The sequence below is a fragment of the Anomaloglossus baeobatrachus genome, chromosome 3, assembly GCF_048569485.1.
Source record: "Anomaloglossus baeobatrachus isolate aAnoBae1 chromosome 3, aAnoBae1.hap1, whole genome shotgun sequence".
Lineage (NCBI taxonomy): Eukaryota > Metazoa > Chordata > Amphibia > Anura > Aromobatidae > Anomaloglossus > Anomaloglossus baeobatrachus.
Window position 1 is genome coordinate 54377507 of NC_134355.1, and position 13250 is coordinate 54390756.

At 47.1% G+C, this 13250-nt stretch overlaps 1 protein-coding gene across 1 annotated transcript in view; it reads right to left on the reverse strand.

The window, feature by feature from the left end:
- Positions 1 to 13250, reverse strand: part of LRPPRC (leucine rich pentatricopeptide repeat containing) — a 334390-nt gene that overhangs the window by 82666 nt on the left and 238474 nt on the right. Inside the window, exon 26 of the mRNA XM_075339187.1 lies at positions 1217 to 1285. Coding sequence (XP_075195302.1) covers positions 1217 to 1285 — 69 coding nt within the window. The remainder of the gene's footprint in view (positions 1 to 1216; positions 1286 to 13250) is intronic.

The following is a 13250-nucleotide window of genomic DNA, read 5'->3' on the forward strand; positions in this document are numbered from 1 at the left end:
AGCCGACCACCGCTCCATTCATCCTCTATGGGGCTGCAAATCGCCGCGCCTGGCTTTTTCTCTCAGTCCCATAGAGAATGAATGGAGCATAGATTGAGCATTTGACCTGCTGCATCATTTTGTAATAGGAATAAAAATGTGCTGTTCTACTCACTGTTCGGTAAGTTTTCACTTATTCTATGCATAGGAGATAACTTGTTTTCACTGTACAAAAGATGACATCTGTCTTATCTAACTAACTAGGTGGGCAATAGAGAAGAAGCTGAATAGGATGAGAGCCTAGCCAATTACCATGCGGAAAAAACCCTATATAAAAAAAAAAAAAAAAAAAAAAAAAGGGTTCCCCATAACATAAACCTCTATTTACTTTCCTACCAAGGAGGCTTGGTGAAAATGGGGATAACGCAAGATATAGTATTACACTCTGCACACGGCTTTTCTAACTCTCTCTCTCTATAATATATACTGTATGTGTTTGTGTATATATACATTTTATTTTTTTTTTTGGATTTATTCTGATATATTTTATTTTAATATATACTTTCTATTATTATTTATTATATTATTTTCCTTCCCCTATAAGGCTAATATCATACTGGAGGATATTGGAGCAAAATGTTATATATTCTATCGAGAGAGAGCTAATATATATTATATATATATATATATATATATATTATATTATATATATATATATATAATTTCTATAGTCTTCTGGAATTCTCTGCCTCAACACGTCAGACTATCTGCTACACTCGCCTGTTTCAAACGGAACTTGAAAACTCATCTGTTCAGGAATGCCTATAATCTCCAATGACCCCCCTGCTTCACCACCACCACCGTGCGGAGCTGCCGCCTCACCACCGAGCGGACCTTCGCCTCACCACGGTGCAGAGATGCCACCCGACCAACACCCCACCTACTGTCTCCTCCCCAAAATCCTATAGAATGTAAGCCCGCAAGGGCAGGGTCCTCTTCCCTCTGTACCAGTCTGTCTATTGTAACTTTTGTATGTATTCTGTATGTAACCACTTCTCATGTACAGCACCATGGAATCAATGGAGCGCTATAAATAAAGAATAATAATTTTATATATATACATTTATTAGTATTTTATTTTATTATTTATTCATTAAAGCACACTCATGGCTCTTGACGCACTTGCAAATGGTGCAGACCTTACAAGTGCCAATAACCCAACCCAACGATACATTACCTGGTTCGTTCTGAGACATCGATCAGCAAACCAGCTCATCTTGCCTGGATGTGACCTCAAGCCGGGCGTCTAATACAAAAGAGAAAAAGAAAAATTCTCACCTAACTTTTCATTACTTTCACCTAATAACGCAATCATAAGGCTAAGAAAGGAACTCGGACAAGACTTCTTGCAACAATTAATTTTTTCCGCTTATGCGGCCTTTCAGACAGGAAATTCATAGCTAGAAAGGGAAAGTGTCATCAGAAGATGTCAGTTTTTTTGTTAAATTGTTAATGTATTTTTTTTATATTGCGATCTAAACTATATAATTAACATTAGATTTCTTATTTCCTGCTCGTTACATGAACATTAGCAGCAATTGATTGACTCAAACCCAATAAAGAAGAAGGGAATTTTGTTTACTTACCGTAAATTCCTTTTCTTCTAGCTCCAATTGGGAGACCCAGACAATTGGGTGTATAGCTACTGCCTCCGGAGGCCACACAAAGCATTACACTTAAAAGTGTAAGGCCCCTCCCCTTCTGCCTATACACCCCCCCGTGGGATCACGGGTTCCTCAGTTTTAGTGCCAAAGCAAGAAGGAGGAAAGCCAATAACTGGTTTAAGAACAAATTCAATCCGAAGGAACATCGGAGAACCGAAACCATTCAACATGAACAACATGTGTACCCGAACAAACAAAAATCCCTAAGCAAACAGGGCGGGTGCTGGGTCTCCCAATTGGAGCTAGAAGAAAAGGAATTTACGGTAAGTAAACAAAATTCCCTTCTTCTTTGTCGCTCCTAATTGGGAGACCCAGACAATTGGGACGTCCAAAAGCAGTCCCTGGGTGGGTATAATAACCCCTCGTGATAGGACCGTAAAAACAGCCCTACTCTACAGGTGGGCCGTCGCCGCCTGAAGGACTTGTCTATCTAGGCTGGCGTCCGCCGAAACGTAGGTATGCACTTGATAGTGTTTGGTAAAAGTGTGCAGACTCGACCAGGTAGCCGCCTGGCACACCTGCTGAGCCGTAGCCTGGTGTCGTAATGCCCAGGACGCACCCACGGCTCTGGTAGAATGGGCCTTCAGCCCTGAGGGAACCGGAAGCCCAGCAGAACGGTAGGCTTCAAGAATTGGTTCCTTGATCCACCGAGCTAGGGTGGATTTGGAAGCTTGCGACCCTTTGCGCTGACCAGCGACAAGGACAAAGAGTGCATCCGAGCGGCACAGGGGCGCCGTGCGGGAAATGTAGATCCTGAGTGCTCTCACGAGATCCAACAAATGCAAATCCTTTTCAATTGATGAACTGGATGAGGGCACAAGGAAGGCAAGGAGATATCCTGATTAAGATGAAACGGGGATACCACCTTAGGGAGAAACTCCGGAATAGGGCGCAAAAACCACCTTGTCCTGGTGAATCACCAGGAAGGGAGATTTGCATGACAGCGCTGCTAGCTCGGACACTCTCCGGAGAGACGTGACCGCTACTAGAAAGGCCACTTTCCGTGAAAGGCGAGAAAGGGAAACATCCCTCATAGGCTCGAAAGGCGGCTTCTGAAGAACAATTAGAACCCTGTTCCGATCCCATGGCTCTAACGGCCGCCTTGTAAGGAGGGACGATATGACAGACCCCTTGCAGGAACGTGCGTACCTGAGGAAGTCGTGCTGGGCGCTTCTGAAAAAATACAGATAGCGCTGAGACTTGCCCCTTGAGGGAGCTAAGCGACAAACCTTTTTCCAACCCGGATTGCAGGAAGGAAAGAAAAGTAGGCAAACTAAATAGCCAGGGAGAGACTCCCTGAGCAGAGCACCAAGACAAGAATATTTTCCACGTCCTGTGGTATATCTTGGCGCAGGTAGGTTCTCAGGCCTGTCTCATGGTGGCCATGACCTCTTGAGACAATCCTGAACCCGCTAGGATCCAGGACTCAATGGCCACACAGTCAGGTTCAGGGCCGCAGAATTCTGATGGAAAAAACGTCCCTTGAGACAGCAAGTCTGGTCGGTCTGGTAGTGCCCACGGTTGGCCTACCGCGAGGTGCCACAGATCCGGGTACCACGACCTCCTTGGCCAGTCTGGAGCGACGAGGATGGTGCGGCGGCAGTCGGACCTGATCTTGCGCAGCACTCTGGGCAACAGAGCCAGAGGTGGAAACACATAAGGAAGCCGGAACTGCGACCAATCTTGAACTAAGGCATCTGCCGCCAGAGTTCGGTGATCGTGAGACCGTGCCATGAAAACTGGGACCTTGTTGTTGTGCCGGGACGCCATTAGGTCGACGTCCGGCATCTCCCAGCGGCGACAGATCTCTTAAAACACGTCCGTGTGAAGAGACCATTCCCCTGCGTCCATACCCTGGCTGGGATGTGAACTGCGGATATGGTGGAGGCCGTGGCTTCCACCCACGTCAGAATCCGCCTGACTTCCTGGAAGGCTTGCCGACTGCGAGTTCCTCCTTGGTGGTTGATGTATGCCACCGCTGTGGAGTTGTCCGACTGAATACGGATCTGCTTGCCTTCCAGCCACTGCTGGAAGGCTGGTAGGGCAAGATACACTGCTCTGATCTCCAGAACGTTGATCTGAAGAGTGGACTCTTGCTGAGTCCACATACCTTGAGCCCTGAGGTGGAGAAAGATTGCTCCCCACCCTGACAGACTCGCATCTGTCGTCACTACCGCTCAGGATGGAGGTAGGAAGGATTTCCCTTTCGACAATGAGGTGGGAAGCAGCCACCATCGAAGAGAATCCTTGGCCGCCTGAGAGAGAGAGACGTTGCTGTCGAGGGACGTCGACCTCCCGTCCCATTGGCGGAGAATGTCCCATTGTAGTGGACGCAGATGAAACTGCGCGAAAGGGACTGCCTCTATTGCTGCCACCACCTTCCTAGGAAGTGCATGAGGCGTCTCAAGGGGTGTGACTGACCGTGAAGGAGAGATTGCACCCCTGTCTGCAATGGACGCTATTTGACAAGCGGAAGCTTCACTACCGCTGAGAGAGTATGAAACTCCATGCCAAGATATGTTATCGACTGGGTCGGGGTTAGATTCGACTTGGAAAGTTGATGATCCACCCGAAACCCTGGAGGGTCTCCAGCGCCACGTTCAGGCTGTGTTGGCATGCCTCTTGAGAAGGCGCCTTGACCAGCAGATCGTCTAAGTAAGGGATCACGGAGTGTCCCTGAGAGTGTAGGACTGCAACTACAGCTGCCATGACTTTGGTGAAGACCCGTGGGGCTGTCGCCAGACGAAAAGGCAGGGCTACGAACTGAAGGTGTTCATCTCATATAATGAAGCGTAGAAAACGCTGATGCTCTGGAGCAATCGGTACGTGGAGATAAGCATCCTTGATGTCTATCGATGCTAGGAAATCTCCTTGAGACATTGCGGCGATGACGGATCGGAGGGATTCCATCCGGAACAGTCTGGTTCACACGTGGATGTTGAGAAGTTTTAGGTCCAGAACGGGACGGAAAGACCCGTCCTTTTTTGGTACCACAAACAAATTGGAGTAAAAACCGTGACCTTGCTCTTGAAGGGGAACAGGGATCACCACTCCTTCCGCCTTTAGAGTGCATACCGCCTGTAGGAGCGCATCGGCTCGGTCGGGAGGCGGAGACGTTCTGAAGAATCGAGTTGGAGGACGAGAACTGAACTCTATCCTGTACCCGTGAGACAGAATGTCTCGCACCCAACGGTCTCAGACCTGTGGCAGCCAAATGTCGCCAAAGCGGGAGAGCCTGCCACCGACCGGGATGCGGAGGGAGGAGGCCGGAAGTCATGAGGAAGCCGCCTTGGTAGCGGGTCTTCCGGCTGTCTTTTTTGGGCGTGACTGAGCCCGCCAAGAATCTGAACTCCTCTGATCCCTTTGAGTCCTTTTGGACGAGGAGAATTGGGACCTGCCCGAACCTCGAAAGGACCGAAACCCCGACTGTCCCCTCCTCTGTTGGGGTTTGTTTTGTCTGGGCTGAGGTAAGGATGAATCCTGACCCTTGGACTGTTTAATGATTTCATCCAAGCGCTCGCCAAACAGCCGGTCACCCGAAAATGGCAAACTGGTTAAACATTTTTAGGAAGCAGAATCTGCTTTCCATTCCCTTAACCACAAGGCTCTGCGTAAAACCACGGAGTAGGCAGATGCCACTGCCGTACGGCTCGTAGAGTCCAGGACAGCATTAATCGCGTAAGACGCAAATGCAGACATTTGAGAGGTTAAGGGTGCCACCTGCGGAACAGATGTACGTGTGACCGTGTCAATCTGTGCAAGACCAGCTGAAATAGCTTGGAGTGCCCATACGGCTGCGAATGCAGGAGCAAACGACGCGCCGATAGCCTCATAGATGGATTTCAACCAGAGCTCCATCTGTCTGTCAGTGGCATCTTTTAGTGCAGCCCCATCCTCCATTGCAACTATGGATCTAGCCGCAAGCCTGGAGATAGGGGGATCCACCTTGGGACACTGGGTCCAGCTCTTGACCACGTCAGGAGGAAAGGAATAACGTGTATCCTTAAGCCGATTGGAGAAACACTTATCTGGATAAGCGTGGTGTTTCTGGAGTGACCCTCTAAAGTCAGAATGGTCCAGAAAAGTACTTAATTTCCGCTTGGGAAATCTGAAATGGAATTTCTCCTGCTGTGAAGCTGACTCCTCCACTTGAGGAGCTGGGGGAGAAATATCCAACACTTTATTGATGGACGCGATAGATTGTTCACTATGGCGTCACCATCAGGAGTATCTAGATTGAGAGCGGTCTCAGGGTCAGAATCCTGATCAGCTATTTCCGTCTCATCACACAGAGAATCCTCCTGCTGAGAGCCTGACCAGTGAGATGATGTAGAGGGCCGCTCATAGCGAGCCCTCTTAGGCTGTCTGGGACTGTCGTCCGTATCAGAGCCATCACCCTGGGATGCGTGGGACACCCCCGGAGCTGTTCCAACTGAGGGGGGCCAGGGAGCAATGAATCAACAGCGCCCATGTCTGAGTTACTGGTCTAGACTGCATAGTTTCTAGAATCTGAGGCATAGTCACAGATAATCTATCCGCCAAAATTGCAAACTCTGTCCCCGTCACCTGGACAGTATTCACAGGTGGATCTCTCTGGGACACCTCCAGCAGAGGCCCTGGCCGAGCAGGGAGCACAGGGACCGAACACTGCACACAATGGGGGTCAGTGGACCCTGCCTGTAGAACAGCCGCACAAGCGGTGCAAGCAGCATAGAAAGCCTGTGCCTTGGCACCCCTGTTTTTTTGCGGACGACATGCTATATTCTCCTCCAGGAGGGTATATAGCCAAGAATCACCAGCGACTTAGTGCAATGTATAGCCTGCATGCATAAAAATACAAATGAACACTTTCACTAGTGGGGTCAGCACCGGAGGGTGCCGCTTACCGCCCGCTAAGAGCGGGTGTGTAGTCGCCAGAATCCCGTGCCTGGGTGTCCCAGAACTTGTCTCCCCTTTCCAGCTCAGCCTGCACATCAGGAATGGCTGCCGGCGTTCTGTGAAGAGGGGCGGACCGTGGGCGTGCCTCAGACAAAGTGCGGGAAACTGGCTTCCCACTGTGCTCAATGTGAGGGCTGGAGTATGTAAAGCAGACTCCAGCCCTCGGCGCTGACTTTCTGTATAGCGTCCCGCCCTTCCCCTGACTGGCAGGCCTGGGGGCGGGAACGAAACGGAACTAGGCCGCAAAAGCCGGGGACTCTAGTAAAAAGCGCGGCCGACAAATCTGCACGGCCAGCGCGGAAGTCCCCGGCACACCACAAGTCCCAGCCGCGTCACAGTAAAAACTGTCAGCAGGGGCCGGCGCGGCAGTTCCCCACACACTAACTCCCTTAGCAAGCTGTGGAAGTGTGGCACAAGCGCAGCAGCGCTATTGTCCCCGGCGCACTAACACACCCAGCAATGCTGTAGTGTGTGCGCGGTCTGTACGGGGACACAGAGTACCTTGGCGTAGCAGGGCCCTGTCCCTGACGAAACTCCGCTCCATATCCAGCAGATTCCCCAGGGGCTGTGGACGGAGCACGGTCTCTGTGCCTGGAGACCGGTAAATCCCACTCACCCAGAGCCCAAAGGGGGATGGGGAAGGATGCAGCATGTGGGCTCCAGCCTCTGTACCCGCAATGGGTACCTCAACCTTAACAAACACCGCCGACACAAAGTGGGGTGAGAAGGGAGCATGCTGGGGACCCTAGTATGGGTCCTCTTTTCTTCCATCCGACATAGTCAGCAGCTGCTGCTGACTAAAACAGTGGAGCTATGCGTGGATGTCTGACCTCCTTCGCACAAAGCTTGAAAACTGAGGAACCCGTGATCCCACGGGGGGTGTATAGGCAGAAGGGGAGGGGCCTTACACTTTTAAGTGTAATGCTTTGTGTGGCCTCCGGAGGCAGTAGCTATACACCCAATTGTCTGGGTCTCCCAATTAGGAGCGACAAACAAATTGAAGTTCCGTAGTTCTGCACAGAAAAAAAAAATGCCATTGTAGAGTAGGTGGAGGAGAGCTGTGATTTGACCTATTTTGAAAAGTAAGCACTGTTTTCTACTGTATATACAGGGGGTTATTTATCTTATCTGTGATGGTAATGAGACTGCTGAAAAGTCTCATGTAGAACAGTATTATTTTAGCATTAATGGGAAGTTTGAGAATTTCCAGCCAAATGTTTTTTTATTATTAAAAAAAAAAAACCCAAAAAGGTAGTGAGATTTAAAAAGAAAAAAAAATATAACAGCATTATCAAAATATCTAAACAAAAGGAATCTTGGAAACCCATTGGGCATATTCACGCGACTGTACAGTAGCCATATTTTCTGGTCCTTGTATCATAGCCATGTATGATGTAGCACAGGTGGGGACAGTAATTGAATAATTTGCACAAGCACAGTTTAAGCTGAAGAGACCCTGACTGCAGCGATGTATCACTTTTTTTTTTGTTTTTCTGAGTGCAGCAGTTGTGATAAAAAGTTTTCTCTGCAGCAGAACTAGTAAAGCTCAGATTGTTGAGCTTTGTATAACCCCAGGTTTTTCTGGGTGCAGCAGCTGTGATACAATCACCGCTTTCTCTGTTGAAGATCTAGTAGAGCTCAAAATGCTGAACTCTGTATAACCCCACCCACACCTTTGATTGACAGCTCTCTGTGTACACTGTATACTGCCAGAAAGCTGCAAATAACTGGTGGCTGGACTACGAGGCATGACACACCTAGTCCTGTAGTGATAATATCCGGTTGATAAAACATTTTATATAAACCGCAAAAAAACAGCTTTGTACGTGACATCAGCAGAATCCGGGTCTCTGTCCCTACTGATTACATAGCAAGAACCTGCTGACAGATTCTCCAAGTGTTTGTTTTTTTTTCTTGTTTTTGCTTGATCGAAAACTTTTTCTTGAATGCAAAAAAAATAAATAAAAATACATCTATCTATCTATATTGGACAGCAGAAGCGTCTTTGTGCAATTCATTTTTTTTTCTGGCCTATTTACTTGAATGGGTGAGTTTTGCCCACAGGCTTCTACTTTGTTATGAGTCCCACCAGAACCAGGAAGATTAGGATGAGCACAGCTTTAGTGATTAGAGACCAAAACTGCTCTTTAGAATAGAAAATTGTAAATTTACATTTAATACAAAGGCCTCGGAGACTACAAGTGTAGAACAACGTATACGGCGGACGGCATCAATTCAAAGTCTACAGGGACTTTGGTGGTAGCAAAATGTGAATCGAGGGTGAACGGCGGTAAATACAATTACGCTGTAAAAGTTGGTCTCACTTCGTGGTAATCCTCCTCCCGAAGAGACGGGAGTTACATTCACTGACAACTTTCAATATCATCGCAGATTCAAATGCCAATGATCTAAAGAGCCGCAAAGCCGCACAACTTAATATACTAAATCTCCCTCTTGTTCCTGGCTGATTGAAAAAGGCTGTCATTGCAAGGACAAACGACAAGAACGCCAGATATCCTTGCATTTCATTTTGATATTGAGAACTGTTGCGCTCGGACAGGGACTCAATCATCAAAAGAACATCTAGGTCAGATTAACTAAATCTCCTTGGCTTGCGCAGCGGTCCATATTTGTAGCTTATCTCTTACATCTGAGTGAATTACAAACATCCGAGCCCGGCTGGCAGGCTGCATGAGAAGCAATCTCTCCTGTTCTGCGCTATTACTTATCTAACTTAAGAGTCAAGTTCACCTCTACAATAAAAAAAAAAAATCAATTCGGGGAAAAGTGCGTAGCTATCGGAAATGTATATATGCAGACAAAGGGCTGAATACAATTAAATATAGCCGGAAGATCAGCAAAAAAGGAGAATCGTCCCGCTTGGGATTGATGTATATTTTTATGGTTGTCCATCATGGTGGACATCCATGGACACATGACCTGCTGATTATACTTACACTGCTCTTTACAGTTAATCACAAAACTTAGGTTTCTATGGACTTTTCAAAAATCAATATCCACAAAAAAAGTGTCCAAGAGCTCCATTTGTAAGAGCTTTAATGGGCCTCCAAACAGACAAAAGGCACCATAAATCCCCAACATCCATCATGGACATCGTAGATCTGCATTCCCTCGAAGGAAGATTGCTGGGAAACGAAGGAACAGGCATGTTGGATTTTAACATGCCCAATTCTTATTGCCAACAGGAGCGAAGCTACTGCTATCTGGAGCCAGATGAGCTCGGACAACAAGCTATAAAACTAATAGTGCCCACACACCTTAGATAGGTTAGAGGACTACCCATCGGTAGTCCAGTCTTCAGGTGTTTTTATCTGGGACAAGGAAATAAGTCGATCAGGCATCTCCCTGGAGACTAGAAGAATCGAGTCTCATCTCCCCCGATACCGATCAGAGAGGAGTCAGTAGGCCCCAATACACATTTGACAGTCAGCAAGCCTTGCCAAAGTTAGTGGTTCAGGTCTTCATGAACACAATAAAGGAATTGAGCAAAAATATTCACAAGACTTTGTCCAGCAGCCACGTTGGTAGCCCAGATCCGAGAGCCCTGAGAACCTCCACACCATCTCTTCCGATTAGCCGACCTGGTGTGATATCATCGATGCCACACAACGCACACATGACATCACACCTTGCTTACCAATCAGAAGAGGGGATCCTGATAAATTGGAAGTAGTACAGTCAGAACACTGGTCCAGCTGAAACATCAGTAGCCGTGTCCTTGTAAGAACAATATGTACTGTACTTCCTCCAACTTTCCTTCATCTTTACTGTGGTTGTGCTAACATGCTAAGAGGGCGGAATAAGCGCAGGAACGAATGCCCTTGTGACTAGTCCCAGCGCTCATTAGCATATAATAAATGATCTTTAGAAATACTTTTTCTATAGCGCTCTTTATCTATGCTACTAGATACAGGGATGGTTAGGCAGTGATTAGCAATATACACCGAGAACTGCTCGTGGCTCTGTGTGCATATCGCACCTGACAGGTTCACTTCAAAAATTCTGTGCAGATTTTCAGCACAACCAAGGAAATAAAAGATCCAAATCTGATGTTACTTATTTCCTGTAAATTCTGAACAGAAAATCCAATGATTACCCAATGGCTGACAATGGGACTAATCTTTTGCAGATCTGTGGCAGTACAAACTGCAGATCCACAAATAAGAAGGTTAATTGACATTAGGTCTGCAGAAGCAGAGCTTGAACATATCCTTGTGGATCTAACCCTAATTTGGCCCCAATCTTACTGTTCTTGAGCTCTTTTAGCTAACCAAAAAGGATGCTGGTGCTACTGCACAGGTGGCATTTTGGTTAATCTTGAAGACTGGGAGTGTTTAAAGGGAACCTGTCAGCAGATTTGTGGCCTATAAACTGCGTCCACCACCAGTGAGCTCTTATATACAGCATTCTAACATGCTGTATATAAGAGCCCAGGCTGCTGTGTAGAACGTAAAAATCACTTTATAATACTTACCTAAACGGTCGCTGTGGTGGAGGTTGGGTCATATGGGTGTCTTCGTTCTCCGGTGCCGGCGCCTCCTCTTTCGGCCATCTTCGTCCTACTTCTGAAGCCTGTGTGCATGACGTGTCCTACGTCATACACACTTGCCGATCCTGTGCAGGACCTGAATGCCGGCAAGTGTGGATGACGTAGGTCGCGTCATGCACACAGGCTTCAGAAAAAGGACGCTAAAGATGGCCGAAAGAGGAGGTGCCGGCACCGGAGAACAAAGACGCCCATATGACCCATCTCCACCGCAGCGACTGTTTAGGTGAGTATTATAAAGTGATTTTTACGTTCTATACAGCGGCCTGGGCTCTTATATCCAGTATGTTAGAATGCTGTATATAGGAGCCCACTGGTGGTGGCCGCAGCTTATAGGCCCCAAAACTGGTGACAGGTTCCCTTTAAGTTCAGACCAAGGACAGTGAAGACATTTTGACCCATGTGAAGGAAAAGCTAGCTATCGCCACTCAAACTAGGGGGGGCTTAAAGGACTGAGATTCATGCTTTCACTCAATAGAACAGAACAGAAAAGCGCAACAGCAGTCTATACTGGATTAATCTGAAATAATGACATTTTCTTCAGCAGCCCCTTTAAACAACTTGCTCTGCTCCCTTCCGTGCCTGTTCCTGCCATCATAAAGAACTGACTTTGTATTAAAAAAAAAAAAAAAATCATTGCTGTAAATATAACGGCTTGGAACAATAGGAAAGAAACAAAATACGCTCAATAGCATTAGCATAAGAACAAAGGGGATAACAAAGCGCAGAAAGCCTCCATTCTCGCTTGACACCTTCCTCCAAACAACTGTTTTTTAAACATGTCACCTTATCAATCACATGGATTATTAGCGATTGTGAGTGCCAGGCGCAGTCAGTCAATCACCAAGCAAATGGTAAGACTCGCAATTCATCAGCTCTCCCACTTCAATATTTTCACTAACGACATCAAGTGCAATTCCCTGCTGAATCCATAGTCTACATAAAAAGCACTGCAGGGAAAATAGGGTTAATATTACAGGATCCTAAATGCAGGAGTTTTACCCTTGTAATCCCAAAATTAAATTCTTGCACTCCCACAAACAAAAAACACCAATTGTTCAAACCCAGCTCCAAAAATCTCAACATTCAGGAGCCACGGAAGTATTGACTTAAGGCCCCCAAACAATAAAATCTGCTGAACCCACAGATTTTGTCAGTACCAGCCGACCCATCTAAGGTAAGAACTGGGCCATTGGTACTTCAGGGATCAATTGTTTTATTTTTAGGGGGAAAAAGCCACTTTCTCTGCGTGGAAAACACATGAACAATAGGCCAAGCACACGTTAATGGGCGCTTTATAGGAAAGGCCTAGAGTTCTTAATAGCTGTATAATAGGACTGGTGCCCGTACATACAGCCATGTTGTCAGCAGCACATTTTCTATTCACATAAGCAGTTATGCAAAGTGTGCTGATTTTTGGAAGCAGCAATTTGGGAGCAGGGTTTACACAATCATTCCAAAATTACCAAAACAAAGGGGTATAAGGAGTGAGGAGTGAGCTCGGGTACTCAGGACTCGTAACTATTAATGAGCGGGCACTACCATGCTCTGTACTCGTAACTATTGATGAGCGGGCACTACCATTCTTGGGTGTTCGATACTCGTAACTAGTGATGGGCGGGCACTAACATACCATGCTCGGATGCAATGTACTCCTAACTACTGATGAGTAAGCACTACCATGCTTGGGTGCTCGGTACTGGTAACTAGTGATGAGCGAGCACTACCATGCTTGGGTGCTCGGTACTGGTAACTAGTGATGGGCGGGCACTAACATACCATGCTCGGATGCAATGTACTCCTAACTAGTGATGAGCAGGCACTACCATGCTTGGGTGCTCGGTACTGGTAACTAGTGATGAGCGAGCACTACCATGCTTGGGTGCTCGGTACTGGTAACTAGTGATGAGCGAGCACTACCATGCTTGGGTGCTCGGTACTGGTAACTAGTGATGAGCGAGCACTACCATGCTTGGGTGCTCGGTACTGGTAACTAGTGATGAGCGAGCACTACTATGCTCGGGTGCTCAGTACTCGTAACT